Source organism: Gymnogyps californianus, chromosome 1, assembly GCF_018139145.2.
Source record: "Gymnogyps californianus isolate 813 chromosome 1, ASM1813914v2, whole genome shotgun sequence".
NCBI classification, from domain to species: Eukaryota; Metazoa; Chordata; class Aves; order Accipitriformes; family Cathartidae; genus Gymnogyps; species Gymnogyps californianus.
This window is the reverse complement of record NC_059471.1, coordinates 131035445-131050929: the sequence shown is the minus strand read 5'-3', so window position 1 is coordinate 131050929 and position 15485 is coordinate 131035445. Positions and strand designations below refer to the sequence as shown.

General features: G+C 38.1%; 1 protein-coding gene across 1 annotated transcript in view; it reads left to right on the top strand.

Moving 5' to 3' along the window:
* SPAG17 (sperm associated antigen 17) overlaps positions 1-15485 on the top strand; it is a 117279-nt gene that overhangs the window by 88109 nt on the left and 13685 nt on the right. The window contains exons 32-40 of the mRNA XM_050894300.1: positions 887-1014; positions 2130-2260; positions 3916-4043; positions 4432-4614; positions 6987-7100; positions 9326-9371; positions 11016-11118; positions 11567-11620; positions 15031-15133. Coding sequence (XP_050750257.1) covers positions 887-1014; positions 2130-2260; positions 3916-4043; positions 4432-4614; positions 6987-7100; positions 9326-9371; positions 11016-11118; positions 11567-11620; positions 15031-15133 — 990 coding nt within the window. The remainder of the gene's footprint in view (positions 1-886; positions 1015-2129; positions 2261-3915; positions 4044-4431; positions 4615-6986; positions 7101-9325; positions 9372-11015; positions 11119-11566; positions 11621-15030; positions 15134-15485) is intronic.

Genomic DNA, 15485 nt, shown 5'->3' with positions numbered 1-15485 from the left:
ATATATATCTACAGGTATATATAGGTAGAGAAATATAAATATATAATCTGTATCTATATCTATCTATATCTCTTCATATATCAACATGTATATAGATGTGTATATATTTATACATACATATATACACCAAATATATATAGGTAGATAGATAGATATATATAATGCATATGTATATCATTTATATCTCTTCATATGTCAACATGTGTATAAATGTGTGTATATATAAGGGTATATATTTATACATACATTCACCTATATATCTATATATAGGTGAATATATACACACACCTGTATGTATATACACATTTATATATATATACACATTTATATTTATATATACATCTATATATGAATATATATGTATGTACTATGTAATTATTAACTAATGTATTAGCATATAGACATATATATAACTATGTATGTATTTGTGTGTATCTGTGTGTATAGGTGTATATACACAGAGACATATATACCTCACAGAGGTACATCAGTACCTGTCTGAGTATACAGTTACCTGGCTTGACCAGCAAGTGAGTATTTTTGTGTGAAGTTGCCTATTGATGCCTGCAGATATATATGTTGAAGATGGAATGTAAGCATGGATGGCCCCATTTGACAACTAAGAATCCTTGAGGATCTATTAAATATCAGGATGTGATACTAGCATTTATGATACGGCATTTCTTTCTAGAAATGTTTGTTTTGCTTTTTTCACTCTTTTCAGTTTTCTTCTTCATTTCTTTTTCCTGTAAATTCCAGGCTGCTCAACCTGAAATATCTTTTTTCTGTCTCTTTCACTGGGCTAGGTCATATTACAGTTCAGCAGCAAGTTACTGTTTTAAATGTATCATGTAACTCAAGTCATTTTGTATAATTTCTATTATAGGTCATGGCTGATGGCAGCACATCTGTGTGTGTTCCTAGCATTGGCTCTGATGACAAGGAAGACAGAAGTTCAGCATCAGCACTCCCAGAAGTTAACAAACCTATCACTTATGATGAGCATGTCCCCAGGTAAACTGCACTGGATTCACAGGTTTACACTTTCTTTCTTCACTACACTATTTGTACAGGGTTTGTAGATTTGCACTTCCTTTGTTCAGTACTCTGTATTTGCACATTTGATGTTGTCATCTTGGAGTTCCATTTTCTTGTGTCATCTCAGTACTTTTTCACTTTTGTCATCTAGAAAAGAATGCAATTTGAAAGCCATTGGATTTGATCAGTGTGGTGGGTTGACCTCGGCCAGCTGCCAAACGCCCACCCAGCCACGCTCTCATTCCCCCTCCTCAACAGGACAAGGGGGCAAAATAAGATGCAAAAGGTCATGGGTCAAGATAAAGACAGGGAGATCACTTTCCAATTACCGTCACTGGCAAAACAGACTCAACTTGTGGAAAATTAATATAATTTATTGCCGATTAAAATAGAGTTAGATGGTGAGAAACAAAGACGAAAACTAAAACACCTTCCCCCATCCCCTCTTTTTCTCAGGCTCAACATCACTGCCTCATTCCTGACTCCTCTACCTCCTCCCCACCCCAGCAGCGCAGGGGACGGGAGGTTGCAATCAGTCCATCAGCTCTTCTCTGCTGCTCCTTCCTCCTCACATTTTTCCCCTGCTCTATTGTGGGTCCTTCCCATAGGCTACAGTCCTTTTGGTTAAATCTGCTCCAGCATGGGCTCTCCACGGGCTGTAGTTCCTTCAGGAAGTATCTGCCTGCACTGGTGTGGTCCTGTCCACAGGCTGCAGTGGAATACGTGCTCCACCATGGTCCTCCCCACAGGCTGCAGGGGAATCTCTGTGCTGGCACCAGGAGCACCTCCTCTCCCTCCTCCTTCTCTGACCTCAGTGTCTGCAGGGCTGTTTCTCGTACTTTTTCCCTCACTCGTCACTGCCTGTGTGGCATTTTGCCCTTTCTTACACACACTTTCCCTGAGGCGCCACCATGTTGGCTGAGGGGCTCAGCTGTGTCCTGCAGGGGGTCTGTTGGAGCCGGCTGGGACCGTCTGTGTCCAGCGTAGGACAGCCCCTGGCCTTTCCTCACAGAGGCCACCCTGCAGATCCCCGCTGCCAACACCTTGCCTCCTATGCCTGATACAATCGATGTGTGTGGCTGGCTGTGTAGGTTCTTCATCGTCTACGCGGATGGTTCTGGAACCGAGCTCCTGCGGAGCAGGGACGTACACAAATATCTTGCTGAAGCCTGTAGTGATCCCGCTGCTGCTGTTTTGCAGGATCCTGTACAAGAACATCCAGGTAGGAAAATTTTATTTCTTTTCCGATGAACTAATAACAGAAATAATTACAAAGGTGGAGTCAGAAGTTTCAAAACTCTTATTTGGACAGGAAATTTGAAAATTTTTTTCCCCATGTAGAGAGGCACCCACACTTCTGGCAGTGAAGCATGGGGAAGAAGGAGCTTGTGGAAAACTCTAGGAAGCAGAGAATTAACTGAATGACACTGTGAAGGGATAAGTGAACAAACAACTGGCATATCTTTATCCGCTCTCAGACACGCAAACAAAAGTGATTATCAAATGCATAGATCGTCTGTGTATTTACCATCAAAAAACATTGAATGTATCACAGTCTTCATTAATCATATAGCTCTATTTATCAATGAAGACAATGATACTCTGATGGTGACCCTTAGTCTTGCTGTTGGAAAGGATAAATATATGTTATTAAGAAGCTGGAAAGATATGACTGAAATAGGGGATGCCAATAGTACATGGCACCAACCACCTCGTAGCAGCAATACAAGAAGTTACATTCTGAAATGATTGGTTATCATTGTAAAGTTAGTTGGAGATACTGTGTTTCTATAAAATACACTGTGGTGTAACAGGTAGATCCTAAGAAAATAAATATATCTTTAAAAAGACAGGAACGTATAGTTCCCCTGTATATGGGGGGATGATAAGCATAGTTTGCTTCAAGACATAAAGTACTAAGACATTCTTCTCAAAGATTTATATCATAAGCATGGGGAACAGCTTTCCTACCTACTATTATCAGGTTTTGCACATTTTTAAATGCTGCTTCTATTCACAATAATGACCAGTTCCCCATTGCATAAACTGAGTGAAATAATTTTGCCATGGGAAAAGGCAAAGAGAAAGGGCACTGAGGGAGACAGAAAGATAGGGAAGGTGGAAAGATCAGGAAAATGGAGAAAATACATACCCAGTGAAAATCCCAGTCAAGAAAACCTGCTCACAACCAGCAGTCATTTGTAATAGTAGCACATCTGCTTTTCCCGACTTCATACTCTACCTTTCTCAATACTGGCTCTATTTGCCTTGACACCAAGGCTCTACAATTTCGTATCATTGTGACAAGTACCTCAGTGGTCATATCCATTTTGAAGGCCACCTATGGGGTAGATGATAGTAGATTAAGTAGATTTTTGGGTTGGGTTGGAAAAAATATTTTGAAGAACATCAAAATTAATCAGAACAATAAAAAGAGATAATAAATCATCTCTAATGGAATCCATCCAGTGATCAGATTGTGAAGTATAAAATACAGTGAAGAATTACGCATGTTCCGAATATGATGTACTTCTGAGATTAGTATTCAGTAAACATGGGTCAATGGTCTGCTCTTCCTTGTTTGGGATACTCCACACACTATACAACTGAGCTGTTACCAAAGACTCAAAGCAAGTAGCACAGGCAGTCTGTTGTTAAACATGGTCTGAGTAATCTGAACTTGTCCAACTATTCTATAATCACCTTAGTGATCTGATGTTATCTGTAGCCACGAGTATCGCGTTTTCACATGGAGTTTTACCACTTGATAATGAGGGTTTTTATACTTAGGTAAGTATATTTTTCTGGAGGTTTGAGGCACTTGTCCATCATTTTTGGGTTTGAACTGATTCTTAGCAAACTGTGTCTTTGAACCAGGTGTTTTAAGTATTACTGTCCTCCGCCCTTTGGCTGAAGCGTCCCCCTGGGTAATCAAGAAAGAACCAGAGAGTATTGTTCCTCCAAATCTTCAGTCAAGGACCTGGGACACGTTTTCTCCTCTTGAGGTATAATTGTTTCAAAACTGTCTTTTGCTGCTTAAGCAATAGATGTTTGTCACGGGGGAAACGGAGCTCTAAACAATGTGACGTTGTTAAGTCCAGTTTATTAAGCAGGCAAAGCAAGGGGCAGGCTGTGTCAGGAAAAACGTAGTCACCTTGGGCTGCTTCTACTCTCAGTAAGGTGATACAGCAATTTTAAGGGGAGCTCATCTTGTCAGATGAAGAAGTATTAGAATAGATAAATTGTGCCCAAGACTCTACTGACTTTATTGTCTAGATCTATGATGCTGGAGAGCATGTGCTTTTCAGCTGAGACACACGTTGCCGATATCTGCATTTAGTCAGTAATATAAGTAGCCTCTTGCTCTTTTTGCTTGTTCTTGTCTATGTTCAGAGGAAGACCACAAGTCCCTCAGTCAGAACACGTATTTGGAGAGGTCTCTGCATTGGATCCAAAGAGCAGACATGCTTGCCAGTACCTGTGCGAAAATGTCCTAATAAACTGCAAATCCGTCAGCTATTCCAGTATGAGCCACTCAGTGATGAACTAAGAGAAAAGCTGCAGCTTTCCCTTAAGGTACTACAATCACATTTATTGATTCTTCCAGTGAGCAATAGAGAACAGACAAATTGGGTGACATGAATTGGCAGTATATGCCTGAGACAAAAATTTTGCTACTTTTGAAGAACAATCAGCATTTCATATGTAGACGGATGCTCTAAGAAAAGTGTATTTCTGAAGCAGCTCAACTGTTTTCACTCATCTCTTGTGGAACCTACTTTTCTGTGCAAATACGTGGGATCCAGTCCAGTACACATCACAGATAGTACACTAACAGATAGTTTCCTTTCTGTCAATATTGATATCTATACTTTGCTTTTACTTTGCTTAGGGTTTGTTTTCCTTCACAAAGCCTTAAAAACTTAAATCTACAAAGTTGTACAAGAATTTCTAACCCACCATAATTCTACAGTTAACTTGGTGACCGGGTCACTGAGACACACTCTAGTTTTGGTTATGTGTTTGTTTTCATAAATCAGTACAGAATATTTCCAGGTTCAAGTCTGAGTTCTGTCACTCTATCTGTGTCTAGCAAATAGCTATGTAGCCTTCTGACAACGTGTATGTCCATCCCTCATGATTGACTGGTTCATAACAAGGTGCAAGCTACACTTCATGTGCAAGTGTTCTGAGATGGAATCTGAAAGTTGTGCAGTTGATCCTTGTCAGCAGCTTTGTAGTTCTCAGTTTTGGTATAAAACATTGATTTATTTAATTCACATTGTGAAGATGCTCTTAGAAGAGATTTTAGAGTTAAAAACTCATTATTACTTACCAATTAGAGAATAACAAAATACATGTGTTCTATAATTTATTTATTTAACATATTTTGATGATGGCATTGCAGACTGAATTTGAAAATCGACAGCATGTGAAATTTGTGAAGGTAGTAGCATGTTGTAGCCAGTTAGATTCCGCCCCCCCATTACATTTCAAAGACGACATGCTTGCAATAGAAAAACATTGACAGCTGTTCAGCCTTGGCAAGTTTGGGACATGCTAGTCTACCAGAATTAAATTTTACCCTTTTACAGTCTATAAATATATAAAAATGATTCTTTAATTTGCATACTGATCTTTCAAAGGCAACGCTATAAAAAAAGTTCCACACCAAAGTCCCAAGGTAAGTCTCTCCATTGACCAGATCTGTTGTTGGCTTTTAGAGAAAGAACAACGCTGTCTGTTATATTGGGAAGGAGGAATTGCAATTATTGGCACCGAGAAAACATTTGTAATAATTGCGCTAATGTGCAATGGAAATATCCTCATTGCTTATATATCAATATTTAATTAATGGATTTTTCCAGAAGGAGGTATCTTAAATCTTGAGCCAAATATTCACTTTGTCAGAACTAAATCAAGATCTAAAGAAAAAGGTATTCTTTCTCCATCTCCTTTAAGATAAAAGAGGTATAAAGGAATGAAAAAAAACTGGAACTGGAAACAGATTGCTTTTGCAAACCTTGTTTATTCATAAAGCTCGGTACTGCATGTAACTTTCTGGCAGAGTGGTGTGTTAGGACAACCTTCTGTAAGGACCCTTTTTTTCCATCCAGCTGATCTTCTAAAGAATAAAGTGTGGGAAAAGAAAAGTGTTCTTTTTTGTAGCACTTAGTGTGATTCTGGCAAAGTAAAGATCTGTCTAAAAACAGAGCTTCAGATTTTTTTCTGAACCTAATTTTTCAATTATGATGTTGTAAATTTCCTTTTCCCTAATAGGACATCAAACAGGAGGGAGATTCAGATCACAAACAATGTTTGTTAGAACACCTTTTATTCATTAAGCTGATCTTAGTAATATAATTGATTATTATTAATAGCAGCTATTTACTCAACACATTCCTTTATTCACTCACATAGTTTACTCAAACACTTGCACGCTCACTTGTACTTGCCTAGCTGGTGCAACAGTTGGGAGGCCAAACCTACCTGCCTACTCAGAAGCAGGGGGTCACAGCGACACACCAGGGGCATCTAGACAGCTGTTGGATGTGGTCTGAGTGACACAGTTCATTGTGGATGCTAATGTGTGCTAGTGGCCTGGTAGAGCTTCAGCAGACTCTTGGTGTCCTTAGTATATTACTTCTTGCAGATTCAATAGTCTTGCTAGTCTTCAGAGTCCTTGGTAAGCTTTCACCTGCTACCTTCTCAGCATGTACTCCTCTCTTTGACCTGTTGGGTTTTTTAAAAACTATCTCTCCATGCAAACCTTTAGATATCTATATAACCCATTCACACAAATTCACAGAAGGGGCCTTTATGACATTGAGAAGAAGCATATACATCCATCACTTCTACAAACTATTTTCTCTATATATGTGCCCCTTAAGTCTACCTCTGCAAAGAAAACATCTGCATCTTTCTTGTTCTTTTTATTGTTCCACCAGGAATATATAGACAACATTTTAAAGCAGGAAAATGAGCTGGAAGACATGAATGTAAAAGAACCAAGAACAGAAGAGGAAAAGGAGAATGCTGCAACTCTCCTTGAACTGGTTACAGTGAGAAAAATACAATTTTTAACTACTTTTTCCAACAAAACCATTGTATTGCATTGGAAGTGTCAGCCTTAAAACACATCATTATCCGTTAATAAAATAGCAGATGTTAGGATAGCACAGTGCCAGCTCTGCTGTAGTTTAATGGTAAAGCAGAGCCACACTCGGCATTCAGCTAGGCTACTGAATGGCACTACTGCCATTTTGGGGAAGCAATGCTCAAAACAGTTCAAGAGTTTGGCTCTATGGAATGATACAATCCCAAACACACAGGCCAAAATTACTGAAATGTGTACATCCCCCAACATTAGGATGAAAATGTTTCCAGTCTGTTTTCATTGCGGCTGGGAGACTTGTATTTCAACCACAGCCACCTCCATAGTGAGAGTTTAAACCCTGCTTTTGGGATAATCCAAAAACAATCTGGAGGAATATTGTTACTACTGCTGAGCAGCATTTATATTTATTGAAAAATGTACTCTGCTAATTTGCACAGATAATTAGAGCATGAAAAGAAAAGGGAGGGGAATAGATAATGGGAAAGGTGGGTAAATAGAGGAAGAGGGACTTGGGGTAGCAGTCAGGAAACAGTGAGGTTAGTGGGAGATGAGTGGTAAAAAAAAAAATTAGAAAAGTTCAAGCAGCAGAAAACTTCGAGCAGCAGAAGTGGGTGGAATGAATTAGGATGAATGAGAGAAACACTTCTTACATCTTATGTAAAGAGTGATCAGTTTGCTCTATTTCAGTTCTTTAAATAATTTGTTTCCTACAGCTTCCTTTAGATTTGGTACCTTGCATGATGTGAATTCACACGCTAGATTTTTAGTAGTTATTAAACACTTTTCTTTTTGAGTCTCATTTAGGAAATACCTTTATTTCCACTTAATCAAGTAACACGCATATAGTGAATTCAAACATACTGAATTAAAAAATCTGGCATTTGAAAAATAAGATCTGGCCATGTTAGTTCAAATATTCACCTCCAGATGATCTATTGACCTTTCAAAAGTGAGCGTATTCTAGCAAACAAACATCATCTTGGCCTTAGAGTCTACCTTTTAAACCTTGTCTCAACATGCAAAAACATTAGGAATGAGATCTTTCCAGTTTTAAATGCTGTTAATTTCCTTTTCCTAGCTTTCTGGATAGATCTATAACTTTCCTATTTTTTTTTCCATACAAGCTTAAAAAAAACCACATGTAATTCTAGAATTTGCCTCTGAACTTTTTAGCCAAGTTAGCATTTTCATTTGCTGAAACTAAAGCCTACTTTTTGATATTACAAGCTTTCGTATATATTTTTTGCTCAGTACTTTCAAGTGACATACAAGTCTTAAAAAGAGAGTAAAGAAGTATCTAGCAAAAAAACAGGAAGGAGCTCACAACTTTTCTGGAAGGAGGAACATAGAGAAGTGATCTATCAGTAACTCCATCTGCCTCTGTCCTCTAGGCAGACTTTTATTTGCTTTGATGAGATCCGGGTGCTGAATCTCACATGCTGCTCGGTTCCAATGAGCTTGACTAGTGACTAATTATTGTTGATTGTCCTGGCTACCATGAGCACATTTCCAGGTACAGATTTCACATTGGACAGCTCTTTTCTGAGCAGTAGAGTCTCACTGTGAACCTGCTGTGACCCAGGAATCGGTGTCACGCTCCTCCCAAGTCTCCAGTGTTCCCTAGCTCTGTTACAACCTAGACTGCCTGGTCACAGGAACTCTGGCTTCCAGTTAACAGCTTCCAGGACAGCATGAGAATACAGGAAACAGCTTAGTTTAGAGTCTCTTACCCCTCAAACACTTTACTGTAAACCAACCACAAGAGAGCTCCTCAGTAAGGAAGCCTACAAATTCCTGAACACATTTCCCATTTGACTTCTCGTTGTGACCATGAGTTTTAGATCTGGTTCAAATCCTTTGCAGAAGGATTTGAGTTTGATTATGAATTGGCTTAGTTGATTTAATAAGCAGCAACCATATAAAATACAAAGCCATCTGTGAAGTAGGTCATCAAGAAGGAAACAAATACCTGTTTAGACCAGGGAAATTGTACTTCATTTCCTTTTTTCCCAGCTCATGTTTTCTAACACACTGAAATACCTTCATTCTTGTAGTCACATTCTCAGGTAGCAAGATAACACTTGTTTAGGATGGAAATCCTTTGAACAGGATGCTGCTGTTGTGAGGTCTGTTTCTCACATGGTCACAGTTATTCCTTCTTCATTGCAGTCCTTCCCTAACTGGGAGAAGTCAACTGAAAATCTCAGTGATAGAGGTAATAAAAATTGAATATCTATCTTTTAAAATATTAAAATGACATAGTAAGTTTTAAAGTACTGTAGTATTATTTTTAAAGAAGGAGCATAAAGGTGAATTCATCTATGTGCTATGTACGTGCTTCTGTGTGACTTTCACAGGTGATTAGAACTTGTTAGCATCAATGATTCAGTACCTCTAAAAAAAAATTATTGTGTTTAGGCATGTGTATTTGGCATTTTGACTCATATGTCCACATGTATTGAGTTTTCTTAGGTATAAGAACTATGACAGTTCTTGGTTACTTTTATACAAGTATCAACTTTTCAGACAAGTTTTTCAAAGCAACTAGATAAATCCTGGTTATTTATTACACTTGAAAATCTGATCTCAAATGATCACTTGTTTTGGTCACATTAACCTTGCCTAAGGGAAAAGATGGAACAATGTATTAGCTTTCCCTCGTGAATTTCTGTTAAAGTTTTCATAAGAGACTTGTTAACACGTATTAATGTTTTCAATAGGTAAAAATAAAAATTAAGATGTTTGTTTCTTTTAAAAATCCTTAAGCCTTTTCCATAGAAAAATCCATAGTAGTCAATCCCATAGTAATGCTAGCCTTTAAAGTATTATTTTTCTGTCCTTCCTGCCCTGTCAAGAGTATTTCTGCTTGTTAAAAAAAGCATACTGTGCAAAGTAAATGGAAACTGCTGCAACAAATGCTTGCTACACAGTTTCCTGATTTAAATGGAGGTGCAATTTTAACACAACATTATTAATGAAGAAGATAGTAGGAAAGAAAAGCTCTTTAAAAGAAGTAAAAATAGAAAAAGCAGAAAAATAAAAGTATATTTTATGGTGAAAAAGCTGACCAAAACCCCCCAAATTTTGAAGTGTGCAATTACATAATTCCCGAAACACTAAGAGATATTGTCATAGTCAAATAGGACCATATCTCTCAAATACTCATATCCTAAGTTTTGCCACAGAAATTTGTTTTCAACCAAGGAAATTTCTTTGGACTTATGGTTTAGGTTCAAGGCATGAAGTAAACAACACATTTTATAAAAGATGTCAGAGGACAGGGAAACTCTTTATTAAAGCCCCAGAGCTGGTCACAATCTTCAGTATAGAAAAACTGGCTTTTCTCCATTATACATATTGAACTAGTAGTTCCTTCCATGAGAATGTTGATTATGGCTGCTTTGCAGCCACAATTAAGCACAACTTAAGCAAGCCGAAAGTAATAAAGGTCCCTGAAAGCCCACATTATTTTCTTCAGCTGGAGATAAGAGACCTGGAATGTTGCTCCCCAGTCAGAAAGTGGCTGAATGTCAGCAACTTTTCCTATTCACAGGTATTTGATTTGTATCTTGAAAGAACATAAAGATATTTCAGGAAATACAGGGTAGGGGTATGAACTTAATCTGCTTTTGGGGCTTTCTACATTGAATTGAATTAATTTCCTATCTGTTAATGTTCTGAACTTGATTTTGGAATGAAGTTCTTTCTGCCTCTTCCCTCACAGTAATAAAGAATCCGTTAGATTTTCATCAAGTGACAGAAAGATGCATTAAAAATATATCCTTTTATGTTTTTTATTCATAACACTTAGCAGTGCTTAGCAGAACATGCACATTCAATAATACTCTTTACCTTGCAGCTCACATAACTGAGCTGTACGAACAGGCAGTGGCGTCTCATCGCCAGTGTCACACAGAGAAGACAATCGCTACACAAAGAGAGGACCAACGGCAGAGGTTCAGGTAGGACAGACCAGTGAGAACTGATGCAAATGTAAATAACACAAAGGATGGAACCAAGCACACAAGCAAGGCAATGTACTTTACTGACTGTCATTAAGGACCGGGACCTAGATGTCTAGATACATATCACAATGTTTTACTAGCTTTTCCTATGGTTATTTTGTCCCTCTGTGCCTCTCTTTCCTTATCTGAAAGATACTTTAAAGTTTGTTGGACAAGGATTTTGAGGGTTTCTTTGATTGAATAATATAATAAAAATGCAGATATGAGCAAACAATTTTGTGCAAACCACACAAGTCCAAGTCAGAAGTCACCTGAGATGTTAACATAACATACTCTCATAAAGAGCATTTTCTTTCCAGGGTTATCTTGTAAATATTTTTGTGCTTATACAACATAATGCTAGTTTTCTCATTTTCACTACTTTTTTTCTTTCCTAATCATTCAGCCCAGAAGGAGTAACACCAGTGTCCAAGTGGCAGAGCAGACTAGAAGAGCACAGGTAATAGTATTAGTAGGACAGAAAGTTACTTATTTTATGAGCCAACTTAAGTCTGCTTTTGGAAAGACTGTTATTGATTTCACCAGGTCTTGGATAATGGTCCGATGGTTTGCTAGCAAATAATGGGGTGTTTTCTGCAACAGAAATGCTGAATGGATGGTTTGAGTCTCTCATTGTTTTCAAAACCTAGCAGTGTGACTGTTAACTTATACTGTTCAAAACACGGCTGAAATCAGAAGCCCTGTGTTCTGTTTTCTGGTTCTGCCACCAGTGTGGAAAATAATTTATATTAATATTTTCAAATGCTGATGCTTTAGGTTAAGATTTTGGATATTCCACAAATCTCAGCTGATTTTTCAAGTAGAACCCCAGACTTGTCTATCACATGGTGGTGCTTCAAAGCTTCTCAAGACAAAACTGTCCCAGCTCTCTCAGCCTCTCCTCATATGAAAGATCCTCCAAGCCCTTAATCATCTTTGTGGCCCTTTCATGTATCAGGGAGCTCAGAAACGGACACAGTACTCCACATGTGGTTTCACTAGTGCTAAGCAGAAGGGAAAGGTTCACCTCCCTGGACCTGCTGATAACACTCCTTCTCATGCAGCCCAGGATTCTGCTGGTTGTCTTTGCCTCAAGGGCGCACTGTTGATTCATGTTCAATTTGGTGTCCACCAGGACTCCTAGGTCCTTCTCTGCAGAGCTGCTTTCCAGTGGTGGGTGGGGTGGCTTAAGTCCCTCATGAGGACCACGTATTATGAACATGAGGCTTCTTCCAGTTGTCTGAAGAAAGCCACATCTACCCTTCTTCCTGATCAGCTGGTCTATAGCAGACACGCACAACAACGTCATCCATGTTGGTCTGCCCACTAATCCCAACCTATAAGCTCTCAGCTGGCTCATCACCCATCCCCAGGCAGAGCTCCATGCTTTCCAGCTGCTCTCTTGCATACAGGGCAACTTCCCCTCCTTGCCTTCGTGGCCTGCCCTTCCTAAAGAGCTTGTATCCATCCACACAGCACTCTATTCATGTGAGCTATCCTTCCACTTCTCTGTGATATCAATGGGGTTATAGCCCTGTAAGTGCACACAGACTTTTAATTGCTCCTGTTTGTCACCTGTGCTGCATGCAGTAGTGTACAGGCACTTCAGAGAGGCACCCAGCCGTGCCAATTGCCCAGAAAGGGTCTGAAAGTTTTGACCATAATGCCATCCTGTAGGCATTTCCTTATTTACATGCATATGCTTGGTGTGACCCCACTTCAGCCCTGTTTTGTTAATTGTGATGTCCCTTCTGTTCATATCACCCCAGGCCCTTTGCTTGCCTACCACATCCACCGCTTCCTCATTTGATTGTTCAGGCTTCTGTCCCTCCCCACTTCATTGTGGAGTGCACTATAAAGTGCAGGATACACTCATGGTTTACACCTTGGAAATGCAGCTGCATTTCTGAGGACATTTTAGGAGGTAAAACATGTGGACAGTAGGTAAACTCATTATCTTTAAGAAGAACCTTAAGATTAGGGTCATCTTAAAAATCAATGCCTTGCTAAAGCAAGGCCCTTTTTGCCACATTTGAACATTCTACTTTGGGAATTACCAGTACTTCAGTTTCCTGTTTGTAAAGTATTTCTCATGGCAGTTCTGAGGCAGGTGCTATAATCTTCAGAGTAGAAGTGCTTTTACAGGAGGAAATGTGTGTGCGCATGTGCGTATGTGTATAAACATAAAAATCTTTGTAACACCAAAAGTTGTATTTAAGGCTGACCCTCAATTTTAATTCTAATCCCCTTGATTTCACTTACTCTCAAGTTTCTAAAAAAATTGCCCTTTATCTCCCACTGATGAATGCTGAAGCTGAGTTCAAGAAAAAAATCTATATAGATGCTTTGAAACAGCATATATTGCTAAAAATTGTACATTTCACAATCAGATAGATGAGTTTTCATGAGAATTTCTGCTCAGGTGTAAATCGAAAGTCACTGGATTTCAATCTGCAGATATGGTAACTCACAAAAGCATTTGAAAAAAAATAGGAGTAATCGCAAAGCCACTATTAATTGAGAGACAAATGTGATTTTTGGAAAGTAAGTTTACAGACTCTTATTCTATGGAGATACATAATTATATTGCTGCATTATATAATTCTTTAGTACCTCACAAAAACTTGTCATTTAAGCATTGTGCATTAAAAGCATTATCATTTTCAGTTCTAGAGAAAAGGGCTTTGTGAATCTGCTGGAATGTCAAATTCCTCAGTGTAATCCAAGCATGACTGTTTAAATTTAAAGAATTAAATTAATTGCATATTTTTATGTTGAAATAGAAAACCTGATACGTGAACTAGGATTAATAAAGAGAAAGTTATCAGTTACATACATTCATTCACAATGAACTTAAAATAATTATATTGATAGCTGTTTAGGTCATTCACTATTTCTTAGATTAAATAGAGTAACTTGAAATGGTGATGAACTAATATTATGATCAGAATCTTTTTCTTTCTTATTTTTGTGAAAGCTTAAATAGCAATTGAAAACTAAGTTCTCTTCCATACTACTTCTTAATTACTTTCTAACTGACTTGCAGGAGATTAAAAAACTTTTAAAATTTCAGATTTATATTTTAATGTAGCATTTTACACTGTTTTGCATATTCTTTACATACTATTTAAAGAATGACTTTAAACATATATATCCAAGTAGCCAGCACCCAACAATATCATGTGCAATTCTGGCTCTAAAGCCAGTGTCAAAACTCTCAATATGATTAAGAGTGATAATGTCATAGCTGATATTAGACCCTGCAAGTCAGTGAAGCTATAGTAGTGTAAAACTGGACTAAATCAAGCTGAAAACATAACTGGTCTTTACTCTGGTGAATCTTACCTTCAGAAGTTTGAACAGCTTTTTCTGTATCCACAGAGCCATCAAGTTTTTCTGTGATAAAATAAGGAAATTAGATTGATTTTGTATTATAAATCTTAGCAATGCATCTGAAATACCAATTCGCAGATTTAAATGTTTGTTGGAAGGTTGGAAAGACACTATTGGCAGTCTCAGACATGTTCCACAAGATTTAGAGAACTAGAGCATGTTTTGAGGAGGAGCTCTTCATAGCAGCCATCCCACCGACCATATGCATTTTGATTAGCCCCTCCATATATCATAGCCTCCATATCTGAGGAGGACATTGTCTGTGCGTGCCAGACCAGCTTGTTCTTGATCTATCACTGAGAAAATTTCCAATTACAAGAATATCGCTCAATGTGATTAACCAGAAAAAAAAAATGCCACTTGCCTTGATCACTTCCGTTCCTCAATGTTTTAAATATAATACTGAAAAACAAGGTGAACTTGGTTATAATGCTTTTTTCTTTCTTTTCCTTACCAATAATGTTAAAACTTACTTAGGAAAGAACTTGATGAAGAAAAGAAGTCCTTAATGGCAATAAGAAACAAAGTCATTCCTCCATATTTTCAATCAGAATTTGGCAAGGAGTTTTTCCAAAAAAAGGTATGTAGCTGAAAACTGGATGAGTTTGTGTTAGGCCAGGTAATTTCTGTCATAGTCCCACAAAGACAGTTGTGGGTTTACTTCTCAGCCTCAATTTATCTCAAGAAACTATTACAGAGGACAGTCGTGGCAGAATTAATACTAGGAATTATATGCCCTTGTCAAAGGAAACATATCTTGGAGATGGTATATATTTATTGAGTACAAACTCTGTAGGTTCCTTACATAAATTCTGGAGAGAGTCTGATTCAGAGCAGAAGCTCAACCTCAGGTCTTTTCACTTACCCCTCAAAAACCTCTCTCTGCTAACTAGAGAGGGAATTGGTAAGACTAACCCTCCTGGGTTAAAGGT